This window comes from Manis pentadactyla, chromosome X (assembly GCF_030020395.1).
Source record: "Manis pentadactyla isolate mManPen7 chromosome X, mManPen7.hap1, whole genome shotgun sequence".
NCBI classification, from domain to species: Eukaryota; Metazoa; Chordata; class Mammalia; order Pholidota; family Manidae; genus Manis; species Manis pentadactyla.
In genome coordinates this window covers 102,544,634-102,558,011 of record NC_080038.1, presented here as the reverse complement: position 1 = coordinate 102,558,011, position 13,378 = coordinate 102,544,634, and the positions used below count along the sequence as shown (strand labels likewise).

The window sequence follows — 13,378 nt, the reverse complement described above, 5'->3', positions numbered from 1 at the left end:
GGCTATGCCAAATCTGCTTAACTTGGGAGCCTTTTTAGGCTGTGAATTAGGAAAGTGGCTGTTGAAATCTCTCCAGTTGTCACTGCATTTGGGAAATTCACCCCAGTTAGCTCCCTTGGACTAATTGTGGTTCTGTTCCACTCCAGATTTTCACAGATCTGTATGAAGGTCAAAAGCCATCACCACCCCTTTCCTCTGCAGCTCCTCAAGTCTGCTTTTTCTCTGGCTTCTGTTAATGGAATTCAATGAGTACAAGCCTATTCAAGGTCTTCATAGTATTCAGACTTTTGGAAAGAATCTTGAGAAGTTCTGGCCCAGGAAAGAATATCCCCTTGCTAATGTACATTCAGATATGTCATAGAAAATGTATTTTGTCATTTGTCACCATTCCCCAGAGACACATTTTGCTGTGATTTTGACACTACCATTTGGGTCACTAATATGCTTAGGAAAGAGTTAACCATAGGACCTACCATTTTACAGATGAGAAAACTAAAGTGTAAAGAACTGAAGTGACTCTTCCAAGGCCACCCAGCTAGAGAGTACAGAGGCAGAACCAAGCCCAAGTTTGCCTGACTGCAAAGCTCCAGGGTCTTTTCCCACTACACCACTTTGCCTGTCTTGTGAATGATTAGTCTTGTCTTCTTCCTTTTGGTAAGAAAATGCTAAAGCCAGGCCATGCTAGTAGCAGTTTCCAAGGAAGAAAGTTCCACAATCCCACACAATGTTTAACTATTCTCATGATCAGGAAATTGTTCACTTATATAACGAATATCCTTCTAAACAACATGGAAATTTATTTCCTCTTGACTGGGTTTTTCACTCAAGGCTGTCACTTGGCAGCTTTCCTGATATGAAAACAGTCATCAAGATCCTCCTCTTACACTCCAGGAGGTCTTGGACTTATTGGCCTCTTCCTGTCAGTGTTCCAACTGGCTCCTTTGCACCCCCTCCACCCCTGTGCAGTGCTGAGTTGGGCAAGTCTCTTGAGAAGTGAGAAAGTGACACTTGAGAACATGTGGTTTATTATTACACACAGAGAAGTAAAATTAACCACACAAGATGCCTCTTGAATTGCCAAGGGGAAGGTGGCACCACGTTTCTCATCTTGTCTGCCTTTTTCTTGATTTCTACTTGTCTCCATTTTCAAGGCTGTGCAGTCAGTTGAAGGGTACATGTGTTACTCAGAGAGGTCCCCTGCTCCCCCAGTCCCACTGTCCATTGTCTCTGAATTGGTGTTCAATTTTTTAAACTCATTGGACTCATCTTCTCATTCTGGCTCCTTTTAGGGCTAAACTGAGAAACTAGTGCAAATTCTGATGTTAATGGTTAATCTATGGCTGATTATGTTTCTCTTCCCAGAAAATATTTACTTGCTTTTTGTCAAGCCATTCAGTGTCCTTCAACCAACAGAGTAGTCTCCACAATATCATGAGCTACCCTTTGTGGGGGATGCTGAGCCACCCTCTTGTATCCTATTGGGTAATTCCAGGAATAAGCACAAGTGAAGAGGGTGCAAGGAGCTGCTTCCCTTTGTACTTCTGGTGTGACTGGCCTTTCTCCTGAGCAACCCACACAGAACTTGGTCAAATATCAGAGACTCTGAAAGGCCTGGTAGATAACAGGAGCCACCACTGAAATGCTGGCTTACCTGCCACACTACTCATCCTCACTTGGCATCTAATTACACAACCTATTATGCTCCCTAATTTCTGTTTGAAGGCATGTGGTTTTTCTCAACTTGACTTCCACAAGGCCACATTTGCAAATGGAAAGTTCTGGAGGAATGAGACCAGAGATGACAGGAAAGCAGGACCTGATGATTTGCCCTTGTATAGTGACTTCCTGCTTTGTCAAGCCCTAATACAGACACCTGCTTGTCTTGTGGAGAAATGAGGCATAGAGCAGGGAATTGTAGGCAAGAGTTAACTAGGAATTCCCGGGAAAGTGGTGGGTTGTGTGAGGTGGAGGAGGTGGTCAGACTACAGCTCCTGTATCGCTGTGCCTGATAACAACTGTTAATATTTTATCAATGATCACATCGCAGCATATAGTGAGCCACCCCTCAGGGTAAAAGAGAGAGATAACCTGCTGGACTTCCTGTTTGAGGGTTTTTTTTCCCACTGAGATAACACAATAATATCTCATCAAAGCAGGGAGCCGTTTGGGCAGGAAGACCAGGTTGGGTGAAGGCCAGACGTCAGCCGGCCGAGGAGCACATGCACTTCCTGGTCTGGGGCCTCTGTGTCCCAGAGTGGGCAGAAGCAGGAATGGCAGAGTCCGCTGTCCATGTGACCTGGGCTGAGTGGGAGGGCCCAGCTGACCCTGCATGTTCTCACTTGCCTTCCTTTAGCACTGCGCCCTGCTCTTGGCTCTCTCCTTTCTCCCGCTTTTGTGTTTCTCCCCCCATCCAGAGCCAAAAGGCCTCAGGTTACCTGGATGGGCACTGTTTCTGCTATACCCAGAAATTTCTGGAGACCTGCCCAAGGGAAGGAAATGAGGGATGACAGGCTGAGCCCCAGGCCACTCCCTCCATTAAAGCCACAAAGGGATCCTGTGGGGCAAACTCCAAGTGCGTCCCTGATTCCTCCAGAACGCTGCTTTCCCCACTATTTCTCTTTGCCATGGTCCTTCAGCTGGAGGAAACAATTTCTTTTGATCATCCTACCCATAGAAACTCAAGTCATGCCAGACCTTCATTTCCTGTGGCTTGGGGCACTACTCCCTATGTACCTTTTTAAACTAGCCCCCGACACCCCTATCTTACGGCACTCTCCCTGAATCTCTCACAGGACAGATCATTGTATGCCTTGTACCACACTTAGCTGTGCATATCTAATCTGCCCTGGATCAGCTGCACACTCCTAGAGGCACAGACTTCACTTGTTCACCCTTGTTGCCCTGGAACATTAGCAGGCAGCGAGTAAGAGTGCAGTTACGGTGGGCCAGATATCTGGCTAGATTGGTGGTTGAATGACTGTTTGACTGGCTGGATGAGGGTCTCTCAGAAAGCTGGAGCTTGCCTTTCCACCATGAAGCCAGTTTCAGCCTCCCTCTCCCCAGTTAGTGATCACATAACACTAGGTCACTAGGGCTCCAAGGGGGTAGGAGAAACATGAGTCACACTATCATCAGAGGAGTGAGTGAGGGCAGAACCATTTCTCCTTGTGTAAGGGTAAGAGCCATGAGGCTGGGACATAAACACAATGGCCTTCACTATCCCTTTGGCCAGTGGCTAATCTAAATTACTTTATGATGGATGGTAATGGGGCGAGCAGAAAGCTGTTCAACTTGGACCCAGACTCAGGGAGATTTCTAGGAAACTATTTAGAGCAAGACTTTTCTTGCTCAACCAAAGGGAACAGTTGCTCTTTGTCAGGTTTGTCCTAAATTTCTAGTTGAGGATGAACTAACTCCTTCCATAGAATCTTTTCAGATTAAAAGGCAGGCAAGCCTGCCGCATCCAAGATCAAGGGAAGCACTGTTCCCTATTTCCCTCACAGGTCTTTATATTGCAGCAGCAGACAGGGACAGGAGGGCTGCAGGAATCGGAAGAACTACAGGCACTCTTACATCTTCTGAGACAGAATCCCACACCCACGTTGCTGTGGGAATAGTTTCCAAGTTTATATTCAGACTCTGACACTTTGTGACTTTAGAGAATTTACTCACCTGTCTTGGCCTCCATTTTGTCTCCTGTAAAAGACTTACTTTGTTGGGGGTATTTGGAAGATGCAATGAAATCCCAGGTCTGAAAGTGGCTGCCTGGCAGTGGGTCATCAGAGCCCATACCAGATGGCTGCCTGTTCAACACAGCAGTCAGCGAAGCAACCCCAACTTCCAACCTCCAGTGGCCCCCAGTCAAGAGCTCTAGGGTTCCTGGTGCCAGACCAGAGGCTTGACATCTTATTCAACTTCTGTTCACAGAGTCCTTTCTGTCCACCCTTTTTCTTGTCTGCCCCTGCTCTCTCTAAATGGGCTTGGATCCTGGGGTCCTGGCCTCCTCTTTGACAAAGAAGGCCTACTTCAGGAGTGCAAGTAGTGTCTGTTATAACAGGTTCCTGTGTGTGCTGAGGCCCACTAGGTCCAACAAGGACTGGGAACATGGAATCTTGTAGGGCCCCATTATAGTCAGTGTTACCACGGTTAACATCTTTATGAATTAGGCTCTCTTAATTCCCTGTGAGGTTAAAACAGGACCAAATCCTTGGCCTCCCAAACTCCCCACCTCCAGAGTTTGGGGACTTGGAACTGAGATGTTGTGTCTTATTCAAATATAAGCTTGTCATTCCCCCTGATGGGACAGCTTAACTGGGCCCAGGCTGGCCAGCATAGCAGCAGGGTGGTTCCAAGTGATACACTAAGTGAATGTGTACTTCTCTCTCAGATCCCCTTCACAGGAGACCGGAAGAGGCTGTGTGTTCCCAGGGTTACCTTGTTAATCATAAGTTGTTTTCCTCAGGCAGCCCAGGAACCTCTGGCAGCTTCTTCCTAGTGGCTCAAATGTCATTAGACCAGCCAAGTCGTATTTTGGGGATCAGGAGACTGGGGCACTAACACCAACAGTGTGGCCCTAGGGAAATATCTTTACTCATGTGAGCCTTAGTTTTCCCATCTGCCAAACAGAGATTATCAGATCTATTTCACCTTCCTCACAGTGCTGGTTCAGAGAAGGAAAGGAATAAACAAGTAGCTATTTAGTAAACTTAAATAAAACAATGTTGTGAAAAGGCAGGAGCCCTTGGCAAGATGAAAAGGGTTAAAGTTTCCCTAGGGTGGGAGGGGTGCCTTGATTTCTTAATGTCTCCAGCAAAGCCTAGAATTTTCTATCCACCCAGTGAGGAGAAAGACCGGTTTCCATACTACCCTCTCCTTAACCCAATTTTCTCCATACCTTCTGCCCTATCTGGGCCTCTTTGAATTAAGTAAAGCATAATAAAGTTAATCAACATGTGTTTATTGATCACCTACTGTGTGCCCAGTACTCTTACAGGTAGTCTGGGGGATACAGAGAGGTCTAAGGGTCTCTGACCTCCAAGAGTTTACAATGTACTTGTGAAATCAGATACACACACATGAAAATATAACTATCCATCAAAAATTGTGAATGATAAGCATTAAAGAAGAAATGAACACATTGAGGGTTGGAGGTGGGAGGGATAGGAAAGGGATGGAGTGGTCAGAGGAGGCTCACTGAGGGGGTGGTGCTGAACAAGCTCTCCCAGCATGAGGGAGGCTCGGCTCAGGGGAGAGGGCCCTCCAGCTCAGGAGAACAGCTGAAACAGGCAAGAAGGAGGAACTACGGAAGGCAGGTTAGAGATCATGAACGGGCCCCTTTTGCTGGCTCTGAGGTTTGGGGAGGTACACTGGAGTTTGTCCGAGCTGGTCATGCTTAGACTGGTGTGTGGGAAAAATGGCTCTGGTTTGTTTATGACCCCCACCCACACTCCCAGGGAAAATGGAGCATTTTTCAGACCTTGGAGTTGGAACTCTCTGCCTGAGAACCATTCTCTACTCCCCCTACCTCAACTGGAATTCCAGGCAGCAGTTCAGCTGTCACTCAGATCAGGGACACAGCACTGTGGGTACGATCAGTCCATGCTGGAGCCCTTGGATGCCACCTAGCAACTCTGGAATGTCTAGTGAAAACAGAGTGGGGGGAGTATGAAGGGTCACAGGGGACCCACCTGGTGCTGTGGTCTTTCAGAGGCTCTGTAATGCTCTGTGGGTAGACCCCAGGGGCCCGATTTCCGCCTTTAGGCTGATTTCCCACTAGGCCTAGAGACTCTCTGGGTAGCTGCCTCTCTCTGGCCCAGCAGAAGCACCCACTGGAGCCACCATATGCCCACCCTGCTTCTTAAATACAAAACTTCTTATTGTTTCTCGGACAGCATCATGGAGTGGCATCTTCCTCAGTACCCCACAGCTCCCACGTGGTCATCCCCCAGCTAAGGTCATCTCTAGAAAAACTAGTTTTGCCTTCCTAAGGAAACCATTTTGTAGTGCCCTTAGCCTTGTTTTGTAGGAGGCCAGGTCGGAGGGAGGCACGAGCTGCAGTGAAAGCTAGGGCTGCAGCCTCTGAGGCAGTTCCTCCGTGGAATCAGTCTGCTGCTGCCTGGAGCTTTCTACTTTACCGGCTTCGTACTTTCCTCTAGCGGGGGGCTAGATCCCCAACTCACAAGTAAGAAGAGATTCTGGGAAATGCCCTGGGCAGTGTTTCTGGTCTTTTTTGGTCTGTGGTGCCTTCCCACCCTCTCATCCTGTACTCAGTTGCTCTTTGTTCCCTCAGTCCCATGGGATGGCTTTATTTCAGTCCGTGCACAAACCAGTCTGGACACTGTGGAGTCACAACAAGAGTGGGATAGAGGTTTCAGGGCCCATTACTGGCCAATCAGTTTTTTTGGAGGGAGTCTTGTGAAGTTGGCTAGAGTCAGGCTCATGAAAGCCACCATTCCACCTTCTCCTCCCATACCCTAGCAATGAGCTAAGAGCCAACCTCAGCCAGAGGGAAGGTCTTTCATCACAGAGAGTGTCAGTCCATGGGATGTGATTAGTAGGGCTTTGGATGGATTTCCAAGTAAACCAAAGGGCAGAGGAGAACCTCTGGGACTGGCTGATTTCCCACTAGGCCTAGAGACTCTAGGGAGTTGGGGTTTGGAATTGAGGGTCGGGGACTCAGGGTAGGAAGTGTGGGTGGGGGGTGTCAAGGTGAAGGAAACAGAAAGGCTGGCTTGGCAAACATCTTGACAATTCAACCTGCATGCTGTCACACCGGCTCCCATTTCTGCCTTTGCTTGATCCAGTGGCCAATGTCAGTCTATCCTCAGCAGCACCTTCTGATACGATCCAGTGGCAATGTCCCTCACCTGTGGCCCTGGGCGGCTGTCCACTGGTTCTCACAGACCCTGCCACCCCCAAGCTCTGGCCCCTGCTTCTTCACACATACCCTGTCAGGCTATAGGAGTTAAACTCACTCTTCACTTTGGGTGGTTGGCCAGGCCTTGGAGAGCTCCTGGTAGCAAGAGGCTGGGCCTGGTAGGCATCGTAGTAGTTGGAGCGATTTCCCTGGGGTGGGCAGGAAAAGCAGAGGATGATTCCAGCCACAAGGGAGAACAGGGAGGAAATAATGCCCAAGTAAAGAGCCTCTCCAATCTCAAATTTCATGCTGTCAGGCACCAGTGGGGAGTAGAAGTCCCGCAGGATCCCATGAAGATTCCAGGCAACAGGGATGAAACCCAGGAGGCCCCCAAGGATGAAGAACACTCCGCCCACTACTGCCAATCTGTCTTTGGCTCGGGAGTCCTGGCAGAAGACTGTGCATCTCATGCCCACCACAGAGATAATGCAGGCCAACGAGGAGATGGCACTAGATGTCACCATCATGGCCTGGGCAGCCTGGATGTCAGCAGGCAGGCCTAGAAGGGTGCTGTAGATGTCACACTGGGTAATGCCTGTGCTGTGCGTGGCACACTCCATCCAGAGGCCTTTGGAGAAGCCGACTGCTGTCACAATGCTGGTACCGACATAAGAACTTGTTCGCCAGCTGGGAAGCAGCATGGCAACCAGGGTGCCCAATAGCCCCAGAAGGCCCAGGATGTAGCCTACAAGCTGGAGGCCAAGAGAGGCCATGGCAGACCTCTCAGTAGAAGTGTCTTCAGGGACTGCTCCCTTGTCTTCCGGCAGGTCTTCCTCCTTGGATCCCAGCCTCTAATCCCTCATTTCAGAAGGTCTCTGCCAGACTGGCTTCTCTCCTCCTTACAAGTGTCTGTGGGTGGCCACAAGCAGGCTCAAGAAGGCATCTAGAAGACCTAAAAAAAATCCATAAACCAGATTAAATATTGACCAGAAGCTTATGAGAAACCAGAAAATGCTGGATGCCTTTTGACCTTTGTTATCTTTAGAAATAACACATGAGAAAGAAAAAAAAACCTTTGAAAGTGGAGCCAAAATGTCATCGCCTCCTGCGTAGGTACATGCCTTAGATTGGCAGCCAGACAAAGCCGTGGGCCACACAGGTGGATACTTTCCGAGAAGGTAGTGATGGCAGTGGCAGTCGTAGTGGTTGTGTTAACTGCAGGTCAGGCTATTAGCTGGCAGGGTTCTGTCGCCAAGGCCTGCTGTTTAACATATTGCCTGGCAACAGTACCACAGGGCCCCTCAATTACAGACCGAGGCCAAACTCCAGAAAACTGGATCAGGACGAACAGGTCCGAGGACATACCTTGGACTCCAGGTTCCTGGAAGCCTACTTGAATATCCAAGGGCCCAGAGAGCGGTGGTCTAGCCCTGCATCATCCTGCCTGTGGTGAAAATCTACTCTGGGGCAGGTTGGCGAGGGCAACAGTTTCCTGTCTAGACTCTGAGAGTTCAGGTCCACCCAGCCCTGCCCACATTCCCCTCTGCAGGCTAGCCTAAGGCCTTTTCATGTATAACACACCCAGGTATTTCCTGTCTGCAATTGTAATAGATGCCCCCACCAGCCCTAGGCCTCTCAGGGAAGACTCTGGCACAAAGTTTGTTCCGGGGTCTGAAGGGAGCCCTGAAATTCCCTAGGCTATCTGCTAGGGTAACTGCAATGGGCAGAGGAAAGGGAAGCTGCCCTAGAATAGAGAGCTTTGTGAGAGGCAGGCATCCAAGCCAATCCTTCAGACTCGCAGAGCTGCCCGGGATTTTGCACTGTCCAAGGAACCCCGCTACACATGCCCCCTTTTTGCCAAGGTTCATGATATTAAGGGTCAAGAGCACATTCTTCTCCCCATCGTCTACAAGACCCTCCAAGCCACTAGTTTTTCAACCCACCACAATCTGGCTATTCCATCTTTTAGCCTTCAAGATTTCTCTTTCCCCTGTCATTTCTTAAAGTGTGAGTATTCCTCAGAAGTCCATCCTTTTCTCAATGTTCTGTTTCTGAGCAAATGTATTCACCCCCATGACTTAATATCCAACCCACCCACTGGCACTCCCAAATCTGAATTTCCAGCATAAACCTGCCTCCTGCACTTCAAGACTGCCAGAGTAATCACCTATTTAAAATGTCCATTTGGAAATCTCACTGGCACCTCAAGTTTGACATGGCATCCCCGGCCCCATCACACCCCTCCCCAGCGACCCCCTAAACACCTCTCCACTGGGTTCCCTGTACTCACCGAATGATGCCTCTAATCTTCCCCTTGCACCAGACCAAAATCCTGGGAGTGATTCTTGCCAGCTCTCTCACACTGATCCCTCGCCTTCTATGGTCACTGTCTGACCCACTCTACCTCTTGAATATACTCAGATCCATGGCACCCATCTCTTCATCGCTATAGCTACTTTCCCAGTTCAGGGCTTCAGTATCCTCTCTCTATCCTTGGACTAGAGCGACAACTTCCTAACTGGTCTCATTCCCATTCTTGCCTCCTCCAATTCATTTCCCATGTTGTTGCTAAGGTGATCTTTCAACACATTAATCTGATCAAGTCTCTGCTCTACATAAAACATTCCTGTGGCTCCCCATCGGCTAGAGGATAAAGTCCAAACTTGTTTGTACTCTATGACCTGTCAACCTTCATCTCTTGCTGTTCCCTTCCTCATACTCTGTGCTCTTGCTGAGCTACATTATTTTTAGTTCCTCAACCATGTCCTGTTGTCTTTTGTTTCCAAACCTGAGTGCAAACTCTTCCTTTTATGCAAGATACCGGCATTCTTTTCTCTGTTTAGTGTCTTCTAATCCTTTAGGGCTCAACTCAGATAACTGTTACACTAGCCTGCACTGACTGCCCCTTCTTTATGTTCCTACAGTATCTCCATTATAGTAATAATAATAATAATAGCGACACATACATAGTGTTTCCTGTGTGACCACTATAAGCATTTTATACATATTAACTCAATCATCACAACAATGGTTTGCAGTAGGAACTAAGAATCCCTGCTGTATAGATGAGGAAACTAAAGTACAGGTAAGACGTACTGGGCTATATTGCAATAGCCTGTTTAAATGCTCATCCTTTCCCACTAGTTAGTGTGTGAGCTGCTTCAGGGCAAGGGCTGTGTCTTATTCATCTTTGTATCTCAGGTACCTTGCACACTGCATTACCCAGAGCAGGTGTTCAAAACTGTCTTCTTAATGAGTGCATAAAAGTGGTAAAGAGGTTTGAGGGACCATGAGATACGGACTTTCTAAAAGAGTCAACGATGCTCCAGTGAAGGGACTGGAGATACTCAATGTTGAGAAAGTAGATTGAGAGAGGGAATCACAAGAAGAAGGAAGGAAATGAAGAGAGAGACACAGAAAGGGAAAGAAAAAAAAAAGACAGAAAGAGAGACAAACACAGAAAGACAGAATAAGAGTGAGAGACAGAGAAACAGACAGAGTTGCACCATTTTATATGTATGTACATTTGTTGAGTATTTTGTCTCTTCAACAAAATTCTAAACAATTTAAGGAAGAAAACCATATATTCAATTTCTGTTGGGCCTCTGCAGCATTGGGCACATGGTTGACAGTCAACAGTATTCATCGGTGATGGATATAACAATGCCAATATTGATGCAAAGCAGTGTGGAGCGGGAGCAATAAACATTTGGTGGGAGGTGGGGAGGGAAAGCTAGTTTGAATCTCAGCTCTGTCACTTAGCAGCACTGACACTGCGCAAGTCCTTTCCAGGTGCTGGTTTTCTTATTGCTAAACTGGACCCAGTTCTACCTATCCTGATCATGACTACATCTCAGTGGGACCTTCAGGGCTGCTTAGGAGTCCTTCTATTTCTCCCTGGTGAGCATCTGCTGGGGACTACTTCAAATACATACCACTCTTTATGAGATTCCTACCCTACCTTCTCCCTGTGTAGCTATCTCTCTATCCTCTTTGCAGCCAAGATTCTTTTTTTTTCACTTTTTATTTATTTTTTTTAAATTTTTTATTAAGGTATGATTGATATACACTCTTACGAAGGTTTCACATGAAAAAACAATGTGGTTACTACATTTACCCATATTATCAAGTCTCCACCCATACCCCAATGCCATCACTGTCCGTCACTGTAGTAAGATGCCACAGATTCACTAAGTGCCTTCTCTGTGCTACACTGTTTCCCCTCCCACACCATGTGTACTAAACATAATACCTCTCAGTCCCCTTCTCCCTCCCTCCCCGCCCACTCTCCCATACTCCTCCCCTTTGGTAACCACTAGTCCCTTCTTGGAGTCTCTGAATCTGTGCAGCCAAGATTGTTAAACAAGCCATTTAATATTGGTGCCTTTTCTTCTTCCCTTCCCACCCACTGATCAACTCTCTGCAGACTGGTTTCTGCCATTAGGCCCTTCACTGAGAGTGTTCTCACCAAGGTTACCAATAACTTCCTTGTCCCAAAATCCAGTGGTCATATCCGTGTTGTCTCAACTTGTCCCTCTCCCTCAGAAAACTCTCTTCGCCCTTATTTTCTGTAATACCACTCCTACTTTTCCCTGCCCCTCAAAATGATTCTTCTAGGTCTCCCTTATAAGTTCTTCTTCTGTCTGCTTGAAAAATCTGACTATTTCCCCCAGGGTTTCATCTAACTTCTAGACTTCTTATTCTTCACATTCTCCATGAGTGATCTCATCCACCCCATCTCTATGACAATGATTCCTGAATCCGTATCTTGGCAAAGATCCCTCTCCTGAACTCGAGTTGTATATTCAACTACATTTAGAATGATCCCCATCTGAATGTTTTAATGGCACTTCAAACTCATCATTTGTAAAGCTGAAATCACCTACTCTCTTCTCTTTCCACTCCCAAACTATTCCTTACACGGTGTTCCCTACCTCAGTGGGATCATCGCTCATCCAACAACCCAAGCCAGCCATCCTTGATTCTCAACTCTTCTTGACATATGATCAAGTATGAAGTCTGATCAGATCTACCTTCAAAATATATCCTGAATGCATCCACTTCCTTCCATCTCAACTACCTAAACTTTGGTTCAAACCATGCAAATATAATCTCTTTTCCATTTGGAAACTTCATAGGCACCTCAAATTGGTCACTTTAACTCCACTTCTGCCCTGCCCCTGCAATCAATTATCCACCCAGTAGTCAAGGACCTTTCTAAAAACGAAACCAAATCGTTAAGTGCCACCCCACTGTTTTGCCAGCTTAAAAAACTTCAGGACCTCGTCACTGCTTTCAGGATGAAGTGCAACCTCTCTGGCCTCGGAAACCAGGAAAGCCCTCCATTGTCGGACTCCTGCTTTTCTTCGCAACCTTTCTCTCACCAGTACCCTCCAACATCATTGATTCTGCCGTCCACCTGCTGCAAACCACTTCACTACTTACTCCTCCTGAGTCAGGACTGACTCTGCTTTGCACTTCTGTGTGTGTGCACAAAGGACCCAGCCACACCTGCACATGTGTACTTCTCTGAATATAACTTTCTGTCTGTCTCCAAGCCCTTAAGCATGCTATTCAACCATCCAACATTTTTTTCTGTGATTACTAGTCATCCTTAAGGACTCATCCTCTCCTTGAAACCTTCCTTAGACCCTCTTCTCACCTGAGCTGGGTCAAATATTCTTCCTCTGTACTTCCTATCCATATCTGAGCTTTCAGTGAGTGTCACTCAGCTACCTTGAGGTTTTCAGGGAGAAGACTCCCTGCCTCCCAGAGGAGCAGCTCCTGCTTCAGCCTTCCCGGGACGGTGGCAGAAGAGCTCAGCTTGAGTTTCCCAAGGGAGTCAACAGTGTTCCCAAGAGGAAATCTTCTCAGAGTCAGTCCTGACTCAGAAGTAGGAAAGTGGCTTGCAGCAGAGGGATAGCAGCACCAAAAAAGTGCCATCACTGAGGCTTGGAATCTCTAGAGAGTCTGACTTGGCATAGCTGAGCAGGAGGAAGAACAAGTTATTGCAGCTTTTAATCAATTGGAAGAAATGGCCTAACAGGGTCAGCTTTCAACCAGGGTCAGAAAGGCAGGGGTGGGCAAAATAGCAAGCAGCTGGGTGGTGGCTAGGCTAGATTCTGCTTTTGTTTGTGTGATGAGCAGTAGAGGGTCTAGAGAAAAAGTTCTGGCCTGAGAATCAAAAGATTGGCTTTTGGCCTCAGATCTGCCTGGAACCTGTTGAGGAAGTTCCCTAACTTCTCCAGGTCCTAGTTTGTTCACTGCCAAAGTTTTGAGTCTTCAATAAGGTAACGGGGATAGAAAGCCACTTTGACAAATAGAGAAGACTGAACAGCTGTTAAGAACAGCTTTAAAAGAAACTTTGTTCTTTGAGGGGTCCTCCTATAAGTCAAACTCTTGCTGCTTTGGAGAAATCAGAGAACCCTAAGCTGAATTTGCCTTCTGGTCTTGATGCCAATACACTTCATGGCCCAAGGGCTGGGCAAGAAGGCTTCATTTAGGATGCTTACCTAATTTTCC

General features: G+C 47.3%; 1 protein-coding gene across 3 annotated transcripts in view; it reads right to left on the bottom strand.

Annotated features, from left to right (window-relative positions):
- Window positions 1–4,988: 4,988 nt before the first annotated feature.
- The window catches only part of CLDN2 (claudin 2), a 35,561-nt gene continuing 27,171 nt past the window's right edge, over window positions 4,989–13,378 (bottom strand). Inside the window, exons 1-2 of one of the 3 annotated variants that reach the window (XM_036924984.2) lie at window positions 9,147–9,486; window positions 4,989–7,808 (exon numbers count right to left, since the gene is read on the bottom strand). In XM_036924984.2, coding sequence (XP_036780879.1) covers window positions 6,937–7,629 — 693 coding nt within the window. In that variant the 5' untranslated portion in view covers window positions 7,630–7,808; window positions 9,147–9,486 and the 3' untranslated portion in view covers window positions 4,989–6,936. Of the gene's footprint in view, window positions 7,809–8,221; window positions 8,347–9,146; window positions 9,487–13,378 lie in introns of those variants that run through there. The other 2 variants (XM_036924985.2, XM_036924986.2) reach the window with 2 other exon arrangements.